General features: G+C 42.8%; 1 protein-coding gene across 2 annotated transcripts in view; it reads left to right on the forward strand.

Moving 5' to 3' along the window:
• CHRNB3 (cholinergic receptor nicotinic beta 3 subunit) overlaps nt 1-17,875 on the forward strand; it is a 77,275-nt gene that overhangs the window by 20,746 nt on the left and 38,654 nt on the right. For both annotated transcript variants that reach the window (XM_044278550.1, XM_044278555.1), the window contains exons 2-3: nt 11,945-12,096; nt 15,815-15,859. In XM_044278550.1, coding sequence (XP_044134485.1) covers nt 11,945-12,096; nt 15,815-15,859 — 197 coding nt within the window. The remainder of the gene's footprint in view (nt 1-11,944; nt 12,097-15,814; nt 15,860-17,875) is intronic.

Consider the following 17,875-nt stretch of genomic DNA (forward strand, 5'->3'; position numbering starts at 1 on the left):
AGGCCCAATAAACCTAGGACCCAACTTCCAGGAGGGAACCTTCAATTTGATATTCTTGGTAGACAACCACACCAGATCACCAACATTCAGGTCCGGACCAAGCACACGTCTCTTATCAGCCACACGCTTATATCTCTCACTCATGCTCTTTAGATTATCTTGAATCTTTTGCCAAATAGATGACAAAGACGAGGAGAATCTGTCCTCATCAGGTAAACCAGAAGACCCCTCTCCCGAGAAAGTCCCAAACTGTGGATGAAACCCATATGCACCAAAAAATGGTGACTTATCAGAGGACTCCTGACGACGGTTATTTAAAGCAAACTCAGCAAGGGACAAAAAAGAACACCAATCCTCTTGATTCTCCGCCACAAAACAACGCAGATATGTCTCCAGATTCTGATTGACGCGCTCTGTCTGGCCATTCGACTGCGGGTGAAAAGCAGAAGAGAATGACAACCGAACCCCCAAGCGAGAACAGAAAGCCTTCCAGAATCTGGAAACAAACTGCGTGCCCCTATCAGAGACTATGTCTGAAGGAATACCGTGCAATTTGACAATGTGATCAACAAATGCCTGCGCCAGCGTCTTAGCATTGGGCAAACCAGGAAAAGGGATGAAATGCACCATTTTGCTAAAACGGTCCACCACCACCAGAATCACAGTCTTCCCCGAGGAACGAGGCAGGTCCGTTATGAAGTCCATGGACAGATGTGTCCAAGGACGGGAAGGAATGGGTAAGGGAAGGAGAGGACCTGATGGCCGTGAATGAGGGACTTTGGCACGAGCGCAAGTCTCGCAGGCTGCCACAAAACCCTCAAGCGACTTACGAAGCGCAGGCCACCAGAATCTCTGAGCGATGAGATCCAGTGTGGCTCTTACCCCCGGGTGCCCAGCAAGGACCGTATCGTGGTGTTCTTTAAAAATCTTGTGTCTTAAAGCGAGAGGCACAAACAACCTCCCAGGAGGACAAAGATCAGGAGCCTCTGACTGGGCTGCCTGCACCTCTGCCTCCAATTCAGGAAAAAGAGCAGAGACCACCACACCTTCAGCCAAAATGGGACCCGGGTCTTCAAAATTCCCGCCTCCCGGAAAACAACGTGACAGGGCATCTGCCTTCACATTCTTAACTCCAGGGCGGAACGTGACAACAAAATTAAACCTAGAAAAGAACAACGACCATCTGGCCTGTCTCGGGTTCAGACGCTTGGCTGACTCCAAGTAGGCCAGATTTTTATGGTCAGTAAATACGGTAATAGGGTGTCTGGCTCCCTCTAGCCAATGGCGCCATTCCTCAAAAGCCAACTTGATGGCCAACAATTCCCTATCTCCCACATCGTAATTTCTCTCTGCGGAGGAGAGTTTTCTTGAGAAAAAGGCACACGGTCGCCATTTGGCAGGAGAGGAACCCTGAGACAAGACCGCCCCCACACCCACCTCAGAAGCATCAACCTCAACTATGAAGGGTAAAGAAACATCAGGTTGCACCAAGATGGGAGCGGAAGCAAAACTCTCCTTGATATCAGAAAAAGCCTTACGCGCCTCTACTGAACAAGAAGAAAAATCTACCCCCTTTCTGGTCATATCAGTGAGTGGTTTAACAATAGAAGAATAATTCAAAATGAACTTCCTGTAATAATTGGCAAAGCCCAAAAAACGCATCAGTGCCTTTTGATTCTCAGGAAGCTCCCACTCAAGCACAGCGCGGACCTTCTCGGGGTCCATGCGAAAACCAGAAGCGGAGAGAAGAAACCCCAGAAATTGAATTTCTGGAACCGCAAACACACATTTTTCCAGTTTCGCATATAATTTATTCTCCCGCAGGATGAGCAAGACCTGACGTAAATGTTCCTTATGAGTTTTGAAATCGGGAGAAAAAATCAAAATGTCATCCAAATACACCAATACAAATTTTCCCATCAAATGATAAAAAATGCTGTTCACGAAATGCTGAAAAACGGCTGGGGCATTCATCAAACCAAAAGGCATAACCAAATTTTCAAAATGGCCCTCAGGGGTATTGAAGGCAGTCTTCCATTCGTCCCCTTCTCTGACCCTGACCAGGTTGTATGCCCCTCTTAAATCTAATTTGGAAAAGACTTTAGCCCCAACAACCTGGTTAAATAGGTCCGGGATCAGAGGAAGCGGATAAGGGTCACGAATTGTGATATTGTTCAGCTCCCTGAAATCCAGACAAGGTCTTAAAGAACCATCTTTTTTCTTAACAAAGAAAAAACCAGCGGCAACAGGTGACTTCGAGGGTCGTATGTGTCCTTTTCTCAGACTCTCAGAGATATAAGCACGCATAGCGATCCTCTCAGGTTGGGAAAGATTGTATAAACGAGATTTAGGCAGCTTGGCGTCTGGGATGAGATTAATAGGGCAATCGTACTCCCTGTGCGGGGGCAAATCCTGAACTCCACTCTCAGAGAAGACATCAGAAAATTCAGAGAGAAAAGATGGTACAGTCTTAGTAGCAACCTCAGAAACAGATGTCATGAGGCAATTCTCTCTGCAAAAGTCACTCCAACCATTTATTTGCCTCGCTTGCCAATCAATGGTGGGGTTATGCTTAGTGAGCCAGGGCAGCCCCAACACCAGAGGGGTGGGTAAACCGCTAAGGACGAAACATGACACATCCTCAACATGAGCATCACTCACAATTAAACGGATATTGTGAACTATGCCCTTTAATGATTTTTGAGAAAGTGGAGCGGAATCGATAGCAAAAACAGGAATATCCTTTCCCAAAGTGCGCACCTGGAAACCATGAGTTATCGCAAATTGATTATCAATGAGATTAACCGCTGCTCCACTATCCACAAAAATCTCACAAAAAATGTTCTTGCTCTCTAGCGCCACCCTAGCCAAAACGGGAACTACAAGCAAATGGAAAACCTTCAATTTCCGCCTCAACCCTGCCAATAGTAACAGACGGAACATTTTTAAAAGATTTTTTCCTGTTTGTTTCTTTATTACTCCCAGAAAACTGCCTGAATCTCCTAGAGGGACAAATATTTGCCAAATGATTTATACCTCCACAACAAAAACAAACCCTCCCATGCGAGCTGAATCTTCTATTGTCAGAAGCAATCAACCCCAGCTGCATGGGCTCCTGCTCAGAAGGGGCTGACGGCGACTGAGACCCCTGCGCACAGAGCGGGACCGCTGCACTGTCCTGGGACTGCGTATGACAGGAAGGAGACATCTCTCCTCTCTCTCTAAGACGCCTGTCAATACGAACGGCCTGAGACATAGCAGAGTCCAAAGAAATAGGCCTCTCATGGAAGGCAAATGCATCTTTCAATCCCTCTAAAAGACCATGGCAAAATTGACTTCGGAGCGCAGCATCATTCCAACCAGTATCAACTGCCCATCTCCGAAATTCTGAGCAGTATATTTCTGCGGATTGTTTACCCTGGCATAATAGACGTAGTTTAGACTCAGCCAGAGCAATACGATCCGGATCATCATATATCTGACCCAGGGCTAAAAAGAATTCATCCACTGAACGGAGAGGCCGTGCCCCCTCCGGCAGCGAAAAGGCCCAGGACTGAGCGTTACCTCTGAGCAGCGATATAATGATCCCCACCCTCCGTTCCTCATCACCAGAGGAGTGGGGAAGAAGGCGAAAATGGAGTTTGCAAGCCTCTCAAAAACGCACAAAATTCTCACTACCCCCGGAGAACGTATCCGGGAGCGAGATCTTAGGCTCAGAACAAACTCCATGAACGCAAGCTGAACCGGTCACTTGAAGCTGAGAAAAAGTCTTACGGAGATCAGCTACCTCCAATGAAAGACCCTGGAAGCGTTCAGCCAAAAGTGAAACCGGATCCATGCTTGAGACGGTTATGGCGGCTTATAATGTCACGGACGGTGTACAGGAAACAAGGCAACATGTATAAATGACTCGCTGGATCCAAAAGCTAAGGAACCAACGGAGACCCCTGCAGAAGACCTGGCACTTTCCCTGGCTGCTCAGCCTATGCAAAGATCCGAATGGTGGAGGTTTGCATATCCACGAACCTTGACTATAAAGCCCTGAGCACCCTACAATAGTGAGGGGACACGACCACCGGCTCCCTACACAAGATACGGAGGGAGTCAGGGTCACCTGGGATCCAGCAAACAGATAATAACAGATAAAGGTACAATACTTAGCTTTGAAGCAAACAGGAGGACAGAGTCAGCGTGCACACACACTCCAGGAAGTAGTATAAGCCGCCCAGAAAAGCCTTCTGGGGAAGAATTTAAAGGGAAGCAATTAGTCCAACACATGACAGCTGAGAGAGGCTGACGAGAGGAGGAGCTGAATACCACAACACAGAAACTCAAGGAGGAGGTTCTGAAAGGCCTCTGTCAGAGCTTCTCAGCTGTCTGGTTGTGACAGGGGGTGGTGCTGTTACCGTGGATTGTGGACAGCATAAGGACATCCCTCTTGTCCTTATACCTGACCAGCAACAGGTTTCCACTGGTAAGTGGGGTAGGTAGGGAGGCCGCGTTACAACGCTGATCAGTGGTGGGGCGGGCGATGCGCTAACAGTGGACGGACGCTAAAAAGTGCCGGCCAGTCAGCGCACGCAGGGGGGGTGGGGGGGCTGGTGGGGGGGGCTGGGGTCTGATAGATGGATCAAAGAAAGTTTTGAATAAAAGTGCTTTTTTTTTCCTAACTAACTTTTCCCTTCTTTCCCTGCCTAACGGTGCCTCTCCCTCACTGACCCTAACCTACCTGGGTGGCGATGGGTGCAGGAGGGTGATGGATGGCGATTAGGGGGACGCAGGAGCTGGTGCTGGACGATGCTGCCGGGTGCTCGTGCAGAACAGGAAGAGGAGGGGAGAGAGGATCGCAGGAAGTTTGAATCTCGCGCCTCTCTCCCCTGCACCAATTAGCACCCTGGACAGCAGTGTTCAGCACCAGGGCCAGCACCGCCTCTCCAAATCTTCGTACTGCGATTGGTGGTGTGTAATCACGCCACCGATCGCAGTCTTTTTCCGGTTCATCGGGTCACAGGACACCCGAATGGACCGGAAACGCAGAAAACCGCAGATCTGAATTGACCTGCGGTTTTCTGCGATCGCCGATACGGGGGGATCAAATGACCCCCCCCTGCGTTGTTACGGGATGCCGGCTGAATGAAATATTACGGGGGATGGGTTGGATTAAGGGTAATAATACCGTTTAGTTCCATGTAACTTTGTAGCCCGAAAAGGAGCCATATTCATCTATGATATCGATCACGGAGGCTAATGCCTTCCATCCAGTTTTCAAAAAATAAGAATATCATCGGCATATAAGCTAATTTTGTCATCTGTCCCCCTCTCATCGAAACCAGTGATATTATTATCCAGTCTAATTTTGCATGCCAAAGGTTCCAAAAACAAGGCAAACAAAAACGGGGAGAGAGGCAGCCCTATCTAGTACCGCGATGTAGTGGAAATAGCTCAGAGCCTACCACGTTTATATTGATACTGGCCATCGGTTTGTAATAAAGTAGATGCACCCACCTGACAAAACTGCACCCATATTCATTCTTTCAATTGTCTTCCAAAGAAAGGGCCACTCCACCCTGTCAAAAGCCTTTTCGGCATCTAAGGACAGGATGGAGCGGTCCTCACCCTCCCCTACGTAGACATTTAAGAGGGTTCTACGGAAATTAGTTTGCATGAAGCCCGTCTGATCTGGATGAATCAATGCATGAATAACCCTCCTGAGCCTATTGGCAAGAAGCTTCGCAAGGATCTTATAATTTGTGTTAAGTAACGAAATTGGACGGTATGATCCGACCTCGGTACTGTCTTTCTTCTTTTTCAGAATTAGGGATATTGAGGCCTCCAGTATAGAGGGGGGAAGGGAGCTATCATCCCAAGACTTGGGATCACTTGTAGTAAATAGGGCAGAATGGTTTCCTCGTGACATCTATAGATCTCAAAGGGGAGACCATCTCTACCATGGGCAGAATTCCCCTTAATACTACCCAAAGTTTCCTGAAACTCTGTCAAGCTTATTGGAGAGATTAATAGAGAGCAATCCTGTTCAGTTAACTTGGGGAGCTCAATATTATTTAGGTAAGTGTCTATTCTTTCCTCCCTCTCTCCGAGTTACATTTTATACAGATTGACGAAGTGTTTAATGAACGTTGGCTGACTTAATTGTTTCTGGGTTATAGGTTATATTTCCGGGACCTGTCCTGATACTTTTTATTATGTTTTGAGTCTTTTGACTTGCAATGACTGAAGATAGCATTCTGCCTGGTTTACCTATCTCGCAAAAAGCCCTCTGCCCGGTGAATAAGATTTTGTGTTGCTTTATTATTTAAAAAGTTTTGACATTTCCCCCTGGCGTCTATCAATAGTTGTTGGGTTGCCTTATTATTGTGCTTACTGAGATCCATCTCCCGACCCCTTACTTTTTCGGCTAGCAATTTCTCGGTATTAATTAATTTTGCCCTCATTTAACCTATTTTGGTGAAATAAGTGCCCCGTAAAAAAGCTTTGAGAGCCTCCCAAACAAAATAGATATGCGTGGACCCAATATTTTGAGCCCAAAATTCTGAAATCTTAATACTTTCTTGCTCCTTTATCTTAATCTGAAGAATTTTATGTCTTTGTGATTCCTCAATCGTAAGACTGGGGAGTGATCGGAAATGCTATGGGGTTCATACGTCATCTTTTTAATCCTATCTAGAAAGTCCAAACTGTCCAGGGCTAAATCGGTTCTGGACATGGCACTACAAGATCTGCTATAGCAGGAGAAGATGTATTTATCTCCATATAGAAAGCGCCAGACATTGGTTTATCCCTATTACAAACATATTCAGCAAATTTTGTCAAAACCAATGAGGAGAAAGGAGGGGGGATATATATACGAAGGCCAGCACGCATATCGAACCCTCCACATCTTCCCTCTTTATCTATCAATTGATTGAATGGTTCATAATCAACTTTTTTATGAATATATATGCTTACTCCGCGTTAATAGACGGATAGAAAAGAGTGATACTCGTAGTTAGCCCAATTCTTTTTCATAAAAGGGATTTTTTTGGGCTGTAAAATTATCCCCATATAGAGCCCCCCTCCCCATTTCCTCATTCGATTCAGAGACCGTGAAACCCCATCCCCCACCCTCCTCTATGGTCCACAAGGCAAAACCGCCTCATACACTTCACTATAGCGCATCCCCATCGTTTCCCATGCCCCCCTATCCATCCCGTATGAATATCAAAGTCGACAATATATATCCTAATAACCAAATCCTCTCATAGACCCCCTAGCATCTAACCAAGACAATGCCTCTGTTGGTGTAGAAAATAAATTTAACTGCATCGTTATGAATTATTATTCATTTGGCAGGATACAGCATAGTATATTTAATATTGGCTTGGATAACACTTTTTTTATATCGCGAAATTCCCACCTTTAAAGTTGAGTATCTTTTGAAAAATCAGGGTAGATTTCAATTCTGTTGCCGTTGTATTGTAGATCCGATAATTCTCTTTTACATCTCAAAACTGTGTCTCTATCTCAAGAGCACAGTATTTTGACTAGTATGGTACGTGGAGGGCCACGTACTTTGAGCACGTTCCACTGTAAATAGGGGGAAGAACATCTGTGCCCATGGTGTCCAAAAGCCATTTCTAAGTAAACCCCCTGGGATCTTCCCTTTCTACCCCTTCAGGGAATCCTACCAGTCGGAGGTTTCCTCTTCGGGATCTGTCCTCTAAATCTGTGAGTTTGTCTTTTAACATCTTGCGGTCCCTGTCAATCACCTCTATTTTGTTTTTCAGTTTAGAAACTTCCTTTGTAGTTTCGTTTATAGAGGATTCAGTGTAATTAACCCTTGACTGTAGTTTATTCATGTAGTCTCTTATCAGAGAAATGTCAGACTGTAAAGAGCAGACGGTCGTAGTTAAAGCCCCCTATTTTGAGATTTGGGCGGCATGTTGTCGAGCCTTAATCAGAATTTTTCCTTTATGGTATTTTTTTTCCCCACCTTTTTTCTTCCCCTATTCCTAGAGTTTGGTAGTGATGATGGGAAAGTTAAGACGGGTAAGGATATTACTTTAGAAACCGCCTTAAGGCCAGCTAAATAATATGTAAGATTTGATCATAGGGACTACACATGTACCTCAGTACCAAACTTAGCTTTATGCGCTCCCAGATTAGAGCGTTAAAAGGTTATCAAGAATTATTCGAGGTTGCAAACGACAAAATATCAAACTGATTAGTCATTATATAATCATCATTTACACTTATACCAACATATAGTACAAAAGAGGGGGGGGTTCCCGCTATAAATCCAACGTAGTACGATATCTAACAGTCCGTTTACTTAAGAAGAAGTATATGCCCTCAGAAACTTCAGAGAGGTCTTAAATCTTATATCTGGCCAAAATGAGAGTGGAGTTCCAATTCAGCATCCACAACACAAGCAAATGCATTAAGCATAGTCAAAGAGAAGACAAAATAAATCTGATATACAGTTGGCATACGATGAATAGACTCCCAGACACTGAAACGATAAAGCCAGGGGTCACACAGACATAGCGTAGAGGTTAGATGCAACTTTTTGGAAGGCGGGGCAATAAATATGTTAACAGTAATTACATATTGACCATCCAAACCAAAAGGGTATTGTATCTGTGCCATCTAGGGTGGGTTAATGATCACTCCAAACTCCTGCGCATAAATTGAATTAGTAAGTTAGTGAAAAAAAGGGATGCACTTGTTAAGTAAGTTGTTAGCCGGCTGAAAGCACATTGAGGAGGGATATGTTCCCGAACTGAGCCAGAGTTAAGAAAACCGCTAAGTTAGTAATTCATAAATACAGGAACAGACTTGACCGACCAGTGTGTAGATGTGCTGTAGCGATGCGGTGGGGAAGCCACCTGACCTCCTACACAGCGTGGAGTGAAGTTTGGAGCTTTAAAACCCGTCGCCCATAAATGCAGCTTGCGTGGTTCTGAATGAAGCGAGGACTTTTCATCTGGAGCGGATCTCCCGATTTCTACACCGCCGAATCCGACACCGCTATCCGGACAGCAGAGGAGCAAACAGCGCTGGAGGATGAAGAGGGAAACAGCACGGAGCAGCCCAGGACCGACAGCCAGGATCAGCGACGTCAGGGCCATTGAGTGTTTACTCCCTCGGGCGGTGAATAGCCAGATCCAAGACCCATCTCGTGACGGACGCCAGGCGGCTAGGAGAGGACTTACACACAATGGCCCAGATTTACTAATGTGTCTGCTCCTAGAATCTGCCTCAAAACCGGTGCAAATTAGTGCAATGTTGGTGCAGCTGAAAGTAAGCCAACCAATAGTTGGTATAGAGTCAGAGAAAAGTGTCTATCCCTGCAGCAGATTTATCATCCAGCCAGAGCCCCTGTAATAGCTCTGCTGCAGGTCTAGACAGCCTGTCTAAGATAACGCCATTTATAGGATTAGTAAATCTGGGCTGGTATATCCTCCAACAACAGCTGAGGGATATTTCCTTGCATTTGGGTACGAATCTCAATATAATTCTGATGTGTTCTCTGGAAGAAGATGTAGATGCCGTACGAGTTAGCATGCTCCAGTTATCCAATTACATTTTAGAGCAGGAAAGACTAAGTATGACAGCACTTGATGTTCATTCAGTTTTCATCTGCTACTGAACACTATGAATAAGTAATGTCAAGTAAGCGACTTCAGCAATGTTCTAGTGCTGAAGGAAAGCAGTCCACTGTCTGTGTATTACAGGGGCAATGCACGAGCACAAAAGACAGAATCAAGAGTAAAATGTTCAAATGGTCTAAAAATTGATAGTTCCATTTAAATGTACAGTACCTCTTTGGGAAAGTAATGTCTACAATATATAATTATATTGGGGAAACAAGGTGTATCTCCAGTATGAATGTACCAGGGACAACATGCGGTATTCAAGGGCCTAAAACTATAGAAAAGAGGATGGAAAATCCAATTGCGCTTCATAAGCTGCAGAGGGAATCTGATTTCTCAGCGGCTTTCTCCCTGCAGCTTTGGATCGCCCTTGTAAAGTATATTAGGGAGCTGCACTGCACATAATGGAATTCCGAAGTATATCAGATAAGGTAGCTGCAGATACAGCGCCATTCTTATCTGTGTGCTTTCAAGTGACTAGGGCTGAGCTGCGATACCAGACAAAACCCACAGACAAGAATGGCGCTGTGTCAGGGAGAGTAAGCAGACCTCTTACAGAGGTGAATACCATATTCCCAAATCACTAGCAGATTCCAGGTAGAAAAGCCAACATCAGTACGGTACCTTTCACCGTGATACATACTGTACAGTATATAGACAGTTTATATTCACATTTGTAAATTTTGCTTCAGTGTACACTTTTCTTTTAGGGTTATAACAGTGCTATACTTCAAGATGATACTAAGGCTCCTTTCACATCTGCATTGTGCCGTCCGATTTTAAGATCCGGCAAAGGGTCTTAAAACCGCAACACAATGCTTCAGATTTGTACCCATTCGAAACCTTTGCGCTGCAGTCTGAAAAAGACGCCAGAAAAGAATGTTTTTATTTTAAGGAAATTACCTGCTTGAGTCACATAATCACACCTGGCCCTGAACTTGTTTGTGTTCACCTCGGGGATCGAGACATGAGCAGTACGGGCCTGAAGTTTTCCGGGTATAAGAAATCTGTACTGAACATGCACTGATATCCAATGTCCATAGTGAAGTTCCAGATCACCTGAATTTTAGTCAACCCCAGTTATGATTAAGGACTAAGTGTCTGAAAAGTACTGCACATGCACCAATCCCCAAGATGAACGCGCAGGTGCGAAAGTTCAGGGCCAGGCGTGATTATGTCAACACTTTACTAACACCACCATCCCCCCATTCACCGCAATGAGATTTCCAAAAATAACTGAGCATGCTAACTCCACTATTTTCCGAAGTCCTATAGTAGTAAATGGAGAGGATGCTGCGCTCTGATCTTGAAATAGGAGAAGGTACCCAAGATGGGCGCTGCATCTATTCGACATTTATGGCATATCCCATTGATAAGCCATAAATGTCCCAGATTGGACAAATCAACAAAGCAGGATAGATCATCAATATCAGATTGGCACCCCCATTGATCAGCTGTTAGAATAGGCCAGGCAGTTCATGAATGCCGCAGTCTTTTCCTAGGCCATGTGACATCTCCGTACATCGGTCACATGGCCTAGTTGCAGCTTAGCCCCATTGAAGTGAACTGCAATACCAAGCACTGCCACTTTACTATGTACGGCACTGTGTTTGGTGACCTGCCAGGAGCCGGCTGCGGTCCCCAGAGCTCTGGTGAGAGTGGCGACTCCCTGGAACAGCTGATCAGTGGGGGGATCAGGACTCGGACCCCCATCATCCTGAGGAGAGGTCATCATTATAATTTCCTGGTTAACCCCTTTAAAGTTTATGGAGTAATACCTATTAGCAATTACAGGCATCATGTAACAAAGAAATGAGAAACATAGTAGCTATAGTAGTACATCATATAGTACAATCTCTTTCTAACAAAGCTAGAACCAGCCTTGGGCCTCACATGGGTCCAGAGATCTCCACATTCATTGCTCTGCTAGATTTATATCAAGCTGACAGCTCAAGGGGAGTGTCTTCTCTGCTGCAGCTCAGGGGGCGTGTCTCAGCTCTCCCTATCACAGCTCAGGAGGCAGTTGAAGGATGAAACTGAGCATGTGCGGCCATCTCAGTGAGCAGGTCAAAGAAATAAGAAAGAGAACAAAGAGCGGGCGGCGCTATACAGATGTACTTTATTGAATAACTCACTGGCTATGCAAAATTTTTAATAACATGCAATTACAAAAGTATTCAGAGTCAGGTGCTGGTTTGAAAACTGTATAATGTTTTTCGTGGGACAACCCCTTTTAACTATGTAACAATGAAATAATTAGCTATTCTTTATGTGTTCCACTATGTGTTTAGTATTTTCCAGTATCCATCCCCTGGCAGAAATAGAAGATGCTCTCCTGCGGAACCTTTTTATGGGATACCAGAAATGGGTGAGGCCTGTACATAACCCCAATAAGACAATAAAAGTCAATTTTGGCCTGAAAATATCCCAGCTCGTGGATGTGGTAAGAAAACATTTTAATGTTTTACAAGACGAGCATGAACTCCAATGCAATATCAATCTTTGTGAAATAAAAACATAGAAATTGAGATCTGACAAAATACGTTTTATTAATACGTGATTACCAATTATCATTAAAATATTTTGAATAACACCATAAAATATGCATTTATATTTATATTAAAGGGGTTATCCAATTTTTTTGTTTAGTATTTCATGCCCCCTCCCTGATTAGAATAACAACTTTTTAATTCGTATTTATTTAATGTTGCTTACTGGGCTAGCACTGCGCTCACGGTCCAATTACATGCTCCTAGTCTGGTCGCAACCCACAGCACATGTATGAGAATGGATCTTGCCGGGGCAAGAGATTTATTCTCACGCATGTGCTGGGGGTTGGTTCTCTGGGGGTTGTTATTATACATTAGGCTTACTTCATTGCTGATAACGTAAATTCATGTTATTATAGGTAGGTATTACATTTAAGATTTTAATGTTTTAATACAAAAAGCAGCTGTAAAATCAATAGCTGATAAAACATATTTGATTGAACAGTACCTTCTGGCAATAAACCTCAGACCATAGCTGACTATCACAGACCTTGTACTGGAATATGTCTGGTTACTATCTTCTCTCTTTTGAGAAGATATTGCTATAGACAGAGAACATCAAGAATTAAACTGCTATAACTATAATAAAATAAGGGGAAAGGTTGGATTCCTGGGAATACAAACTATTACTGATCATATAGATCCTAAATGCAACATTAAAGGGGATGTCTCACTTCAGCAAATGGCATTTATCATGTAGAAAAAGATAATAAAAGACACTTACTAATGTATTGTTATTATCCATATTGCTTCCTTTGCTGGATGGATTAATTTTTCCATCACATTATACACTGCTTGTTTCCATGGTTACAGACCACCCTGCAATCTAGCAGTGGTGGTCGTGCTTGCACAATATAGAAAAATGCTTTAGCCTCTCTGGTGGCCGGGACTATGGGCTGGTGCTTTTTCCTATTTTGTGCAAGCACGCCACCACTGATGGATTGCAGGGTGGTCTGTAACCATGGAAATGAGCAGTGTAAAATGTGATGGAAAATGAATCCAGCCAGCAAAGGAAGCAATATGGATAATAACAATATATTAGTAGGTGCCTTGTACTAAGTTTTTCAACATAATAAATGCCACTGAAGTGAGACAACCCCTTTAAGGGCGAGTTTACATCACCGTTTTTTTTTTTTACCATTCTTCTGATCCGTCAGAAGAACAGAAAAATACAGAAAAAAAGGAACCTGTAAAAAAATAAATAAATGGATCCTGAGTATTGGTTATGCATCCATTTAAGCCATTTCCGTCTGAGATCCGTTATTTTAGATGGAAAAAAAAGTACTGCACGCAGTTTTTTTTAAAGGATGCATTTTTTTCCTTTATTCTTCTGACGGATCAGAAGAACGGAAAAATAAATGGTCATGTGAACTCAGCCTAACTCAATCACAGAAAAATCATTACTTTGAATCGATACATTAGATTAACCTATTGATGATATTGCATAGGCTATAACTAGGGTGATTGTCGCCACATATCACCGGTATTCAATGGGGGACCCACTGGGGTCAGATTTTATGTTTACTGCACTTAATCACGTTTGTAGCACATGAGTTTTGTAATGTGTTGTGGACAATAAATCACACTATATGATTTGTGAATATTTCTGTATCTGTCCGATATACAGGTGATATGTGTCATACAGTCACCCTGATTATTGTATGTTCATGACAGCTCTATTGTACAGCCGGAAGTCTAGATAATGCAAAACTATTTTTTCCCAATAGCTGTGTATTGGTAGTGGCAATGATAATGGTAGTGACCCCTAAGTCACTCTCTAATCACTTTGCAATCTTTCCAAGATAATAAAAGGTATACAGTACTATTCTATATTAACTCCTTCTGAGGCTGAGGCTGATGGGTATAGATCTTAGATCTGAATGGCCAGCCCATCCCAAAGTGTGGCAGGTGCCGGAGGCAATTAAACCTTTCCACAGCAGTAATTTCTTTAATGCCATAAACTAGTGGTAGATTGCTGTCTGAATCCAGTGCACAGCCTTGGTGGTACTAGACCTTCTATGGTTGTCTGTTCTCAGGGGTATTATCTCAGTTAAATAGTTTTTCAGTCTCAGGAGAGGTGACTCCTGGATCATTCTTCTCTCTGGGTCTAGTTCGCTGAAGCACACACATGTAGGTCATCTCTTGCTCAGCGAAGACTCACTAACTAATCAGGGGGTGGACCAAGTCCATAACCATAGTAACCTAACCAGGTCTGTCAGTGTTAACTATATATCGCCTATACATTGCCACTCGATATATATAGGGCACAAAGAAACAAAGAAGTGTTTTAACAAGAAATCACAACGTTTAACTCTGTAACATTAAGTGAACCCTTTTAGCAATAATTAACCCTTTGCAGTGGGCCTCTGGGGCACTGCACTAGTAATCCATTCATAATTTTCAGCAGAAATAATAAAGTCATAAGAATAGATTCTCTAGAATTGTCATTACAAGGAGGATGCAAAATACAGTAGACATGTCAGGAGGGGTTGCAGCGCATTGAAACAAGCAGATAATCTTTACAATATTGATTATGTTGGATGATAATTGTGTAGTATAAATGCACATAGCGACAGAACGATTGCACTTAAAACATTCATCACTTGTAAAGTTTTTTTGTGAATGAATAAATTCTCATTTGTCGTTACTGAATTGTGGTCACATAAAGGTACATCTTGTGATCTTTCGTCAACGTAAACAATGTAAAAAACGGCGTTTTATGTAAATCGTTGCACAATACAGTGATTAAGCGGGTAAACGATCCCATGCAAACATATTTGTACACGATAATCTTTGCATGAAAAAAATTGTCTGTCATCAGCTTTAGGCTACATGCACACGACCATATGTGTTTTGCGGTCCGCAAATTGCCTTGACATCCATATGCCATCCGTTTTTTTTTTTGCGGATCCATTGTAACAATGCCTAAAACGGACAAGAATAGGACATGTTCAATTTTTTGGGCGGCGCTGCGGAACGGACATACTGATGCGGACAGCACACGTTGTGCTGTCCGCATGTTTTGCAGACCCATTGAAATGAATAGGTCTGCATCCTTTCCGCAAAAAATAAAAACAACGCGGAAACAAACAATGGTCATGTGCATGTAGCCTTAAGTCGCTATAAGTGATTATGTCATTAATCACATAAACAATTATCTAAATGTACCTTCACTTATAATAGGTAAGAGGGTGCTCTTATATATGACAAGCAGTATATTGCATATTTTAGAGGTGCATTGCTTGTATAATATAATAGAGGTTACTACCCATTATATGACAAATTTGTCTTCTGCATGACATGCACTGATAAAAAAATGCTGAAAAGCTAAAAGCTCTAAAATAGGTCATAAAATCCATCATGGCAAATACAAATGTAACTCCAGTATATACAATGTTCCTGTAATTCTTCTGCCGGTACGATGGTCTCTATTGCCCTCTAGTGAATGATAAGTTTAAAAAATGGCAACAATCTGCAATGTTCTGTGTAAAAAGTAGGATTTTGATGGTTGGCCCATTTCTGACAGTATATGAGACAAGTCACACAGTTATTAAACACTATGCACTATTTTTTACTGAACGAACACTGATTTTAATTTGATGTTTCTGTCAGGATGAAAAAAAGCAATTGATGACCACAAATGTCTGGCTGCGGCAGGTAAAGGAATTCTATCTTTGTACATAGACTATCTGAAGTAAACTGAGGTACAGTGTTGACTTAGAACTGTTCACATTTTGTGGTAATAGCAGCATCACTACCCCAGCAAAATATGCTGGAGGTTTACGCAGTGATTTTGTGATATGTAAAAAAAGCACGTGATATTTCCATGCATTTATCTGTTTCTTGGTAGCAGCAATTAGCCCCAAACCTTTAAAAGACAAGAGGAATTTTTAAGAAAATGTAATCAGTTCTTCAACTCTGATACCGATGACTCTCAATGATGCAACATCTTTGGGTTTTTATTGTGGTTAAGAGGATAATAGTCATATCTCTAGTGGTATAAAGTAGTAAAAGGGTTAACTGATACATTTTTGGTGGTCCAGGACAGTGTTTCTTTACCAGTGGTATGTGTACTGCAGGGTGTATGCAACAGAGGCAGGGGCGATGGCCATGGGGCCCCCTTAAGCTGATATAATTGTTTGTTTTGTGACGCCAGTTGCAATAAAGTAACAAGGGCACAGGGCCCCTTTTAGTGATGTATTATATGGTATCCAGGTGTAGGAATGCCAGAGTGGTGTAGGGTAGCCGATAGTGTTGATCGAGCACCAAGGTGCTCGTTTACTCAAGTAGAACACTTTTCGATGCTCGGGTGTTCTACCGAGCACCTGAGCACAATGGAGGTCAACAGGAGAACCCCAGGTATCCCCTGCTCTGAAGAGGGGAGGGTGTCGGGACTCTAGTTCGGCTTAGGAGTCCCTGCTCTGACTCCATAAATAGCTATATGCATATATGGAGTCAGTGCTTGGAGACACCCCAATGTATTTAAATCTAATTTCTGAAAAGTTTTTGCAGATATTTGAACGCTTAATGTTGTACATTAGAGGCAAGGACCTTATCCACTAATAAGCAGAAGACTTATTTAATATTTCTGTGCATCTTAACATGTAGCTGTATAGTGTAGTGGTTAACATCCTTGCCTCTAATGTACAACGTTGGGAGTTTGAACATTTCAGAAATAGAGATTAAATTAATATATTTTATATTTTTTGGGTAATTGTAAAAAATGTATGGCACAAAATAAATGTATAATACATTTTTTTTTTAAATATATATCTAGGTTTCCAGCAGGCTTTGGCATTAACTGTGGCAGGAAAACTGCTCTCTGCTACACCTGCAGCTCTCTTGCTCTGCTGTACTTACAGGCTGGCTATATAACTCAGCTTCTTCTTTATGTTGTACTTCACTTTGTAATCTGGTCTGTCTCTAGATTTGTCCAGGGAACAGTACTCCTGGCTTTAGAGGCTTCCAGCTTGTGCCTCCATGTCCAGCTGAGCTGAAGGTGCTCCAGCTGGCCTAGACAGGGCTCGTCCAATAGGGACGTGAACCTGCTGACTTCCCCTATCAGGGGGTAAACTCCAACTCAACACTAAACTCCTCCCTCCCTGCAGCAAGTTGGGAAACGCCCATCACACCACAGAAGGGGGTTAGAATGGAAAGGAAGGTGTCACCCTAGGTACCTGTAGCTCTGCCATGTTTGCCACTATCTGCTGGTAAACCAGGCACATTAAATGAGAACATAAACAGTTGCAAAATAGGGGATGAACAGTATGCAGAACCTGGAAATAAATACATAGGATGACATGTGGTTAACTAAAGGAGATAGTGGCAAGGTGCAAAGGTGGTAATGCACCTCTGGGGCATTACATACCCCCTTACTTAAAAGTCAAGCCGCCCTCGGCTTGTGCTTAGGGTGTGTGTGTGTGTATATATATATATACATATATATATATACAGTACAGACCAAACGTTTGGACACACCTTCTCATTCAAAGAGTTTTCTTTATTTTCATGACTATGAAAATTGTAGATTCACACTGAAGGCATCAAAACTATGAATTAACACATGTGGAATTATATACATAACAAAAAAGTGTGAAACAACAGAAAATATGTCATATTCTAGGTTCTTCAAAGTAGCCACCTTTTGCTTTGATTACTGCTTTGCACACTCTT

The sequence above is a fragment of the Bufo gargarizans genome, chromosome 1, assembly GCF_014858855.1.
Source record: "Bufo gargarizans isolate SCDJY-AF-19 chromosome 1, ASM1485885v1, whole genome shotgun sequence".
Classification (NCBI taxonomy): domain Eukaryota; kingdom Metazoa; phylum Chordata; class Amphibia; order Anura; family Bufonidae; genus Bufo; species Bufo gargarizans.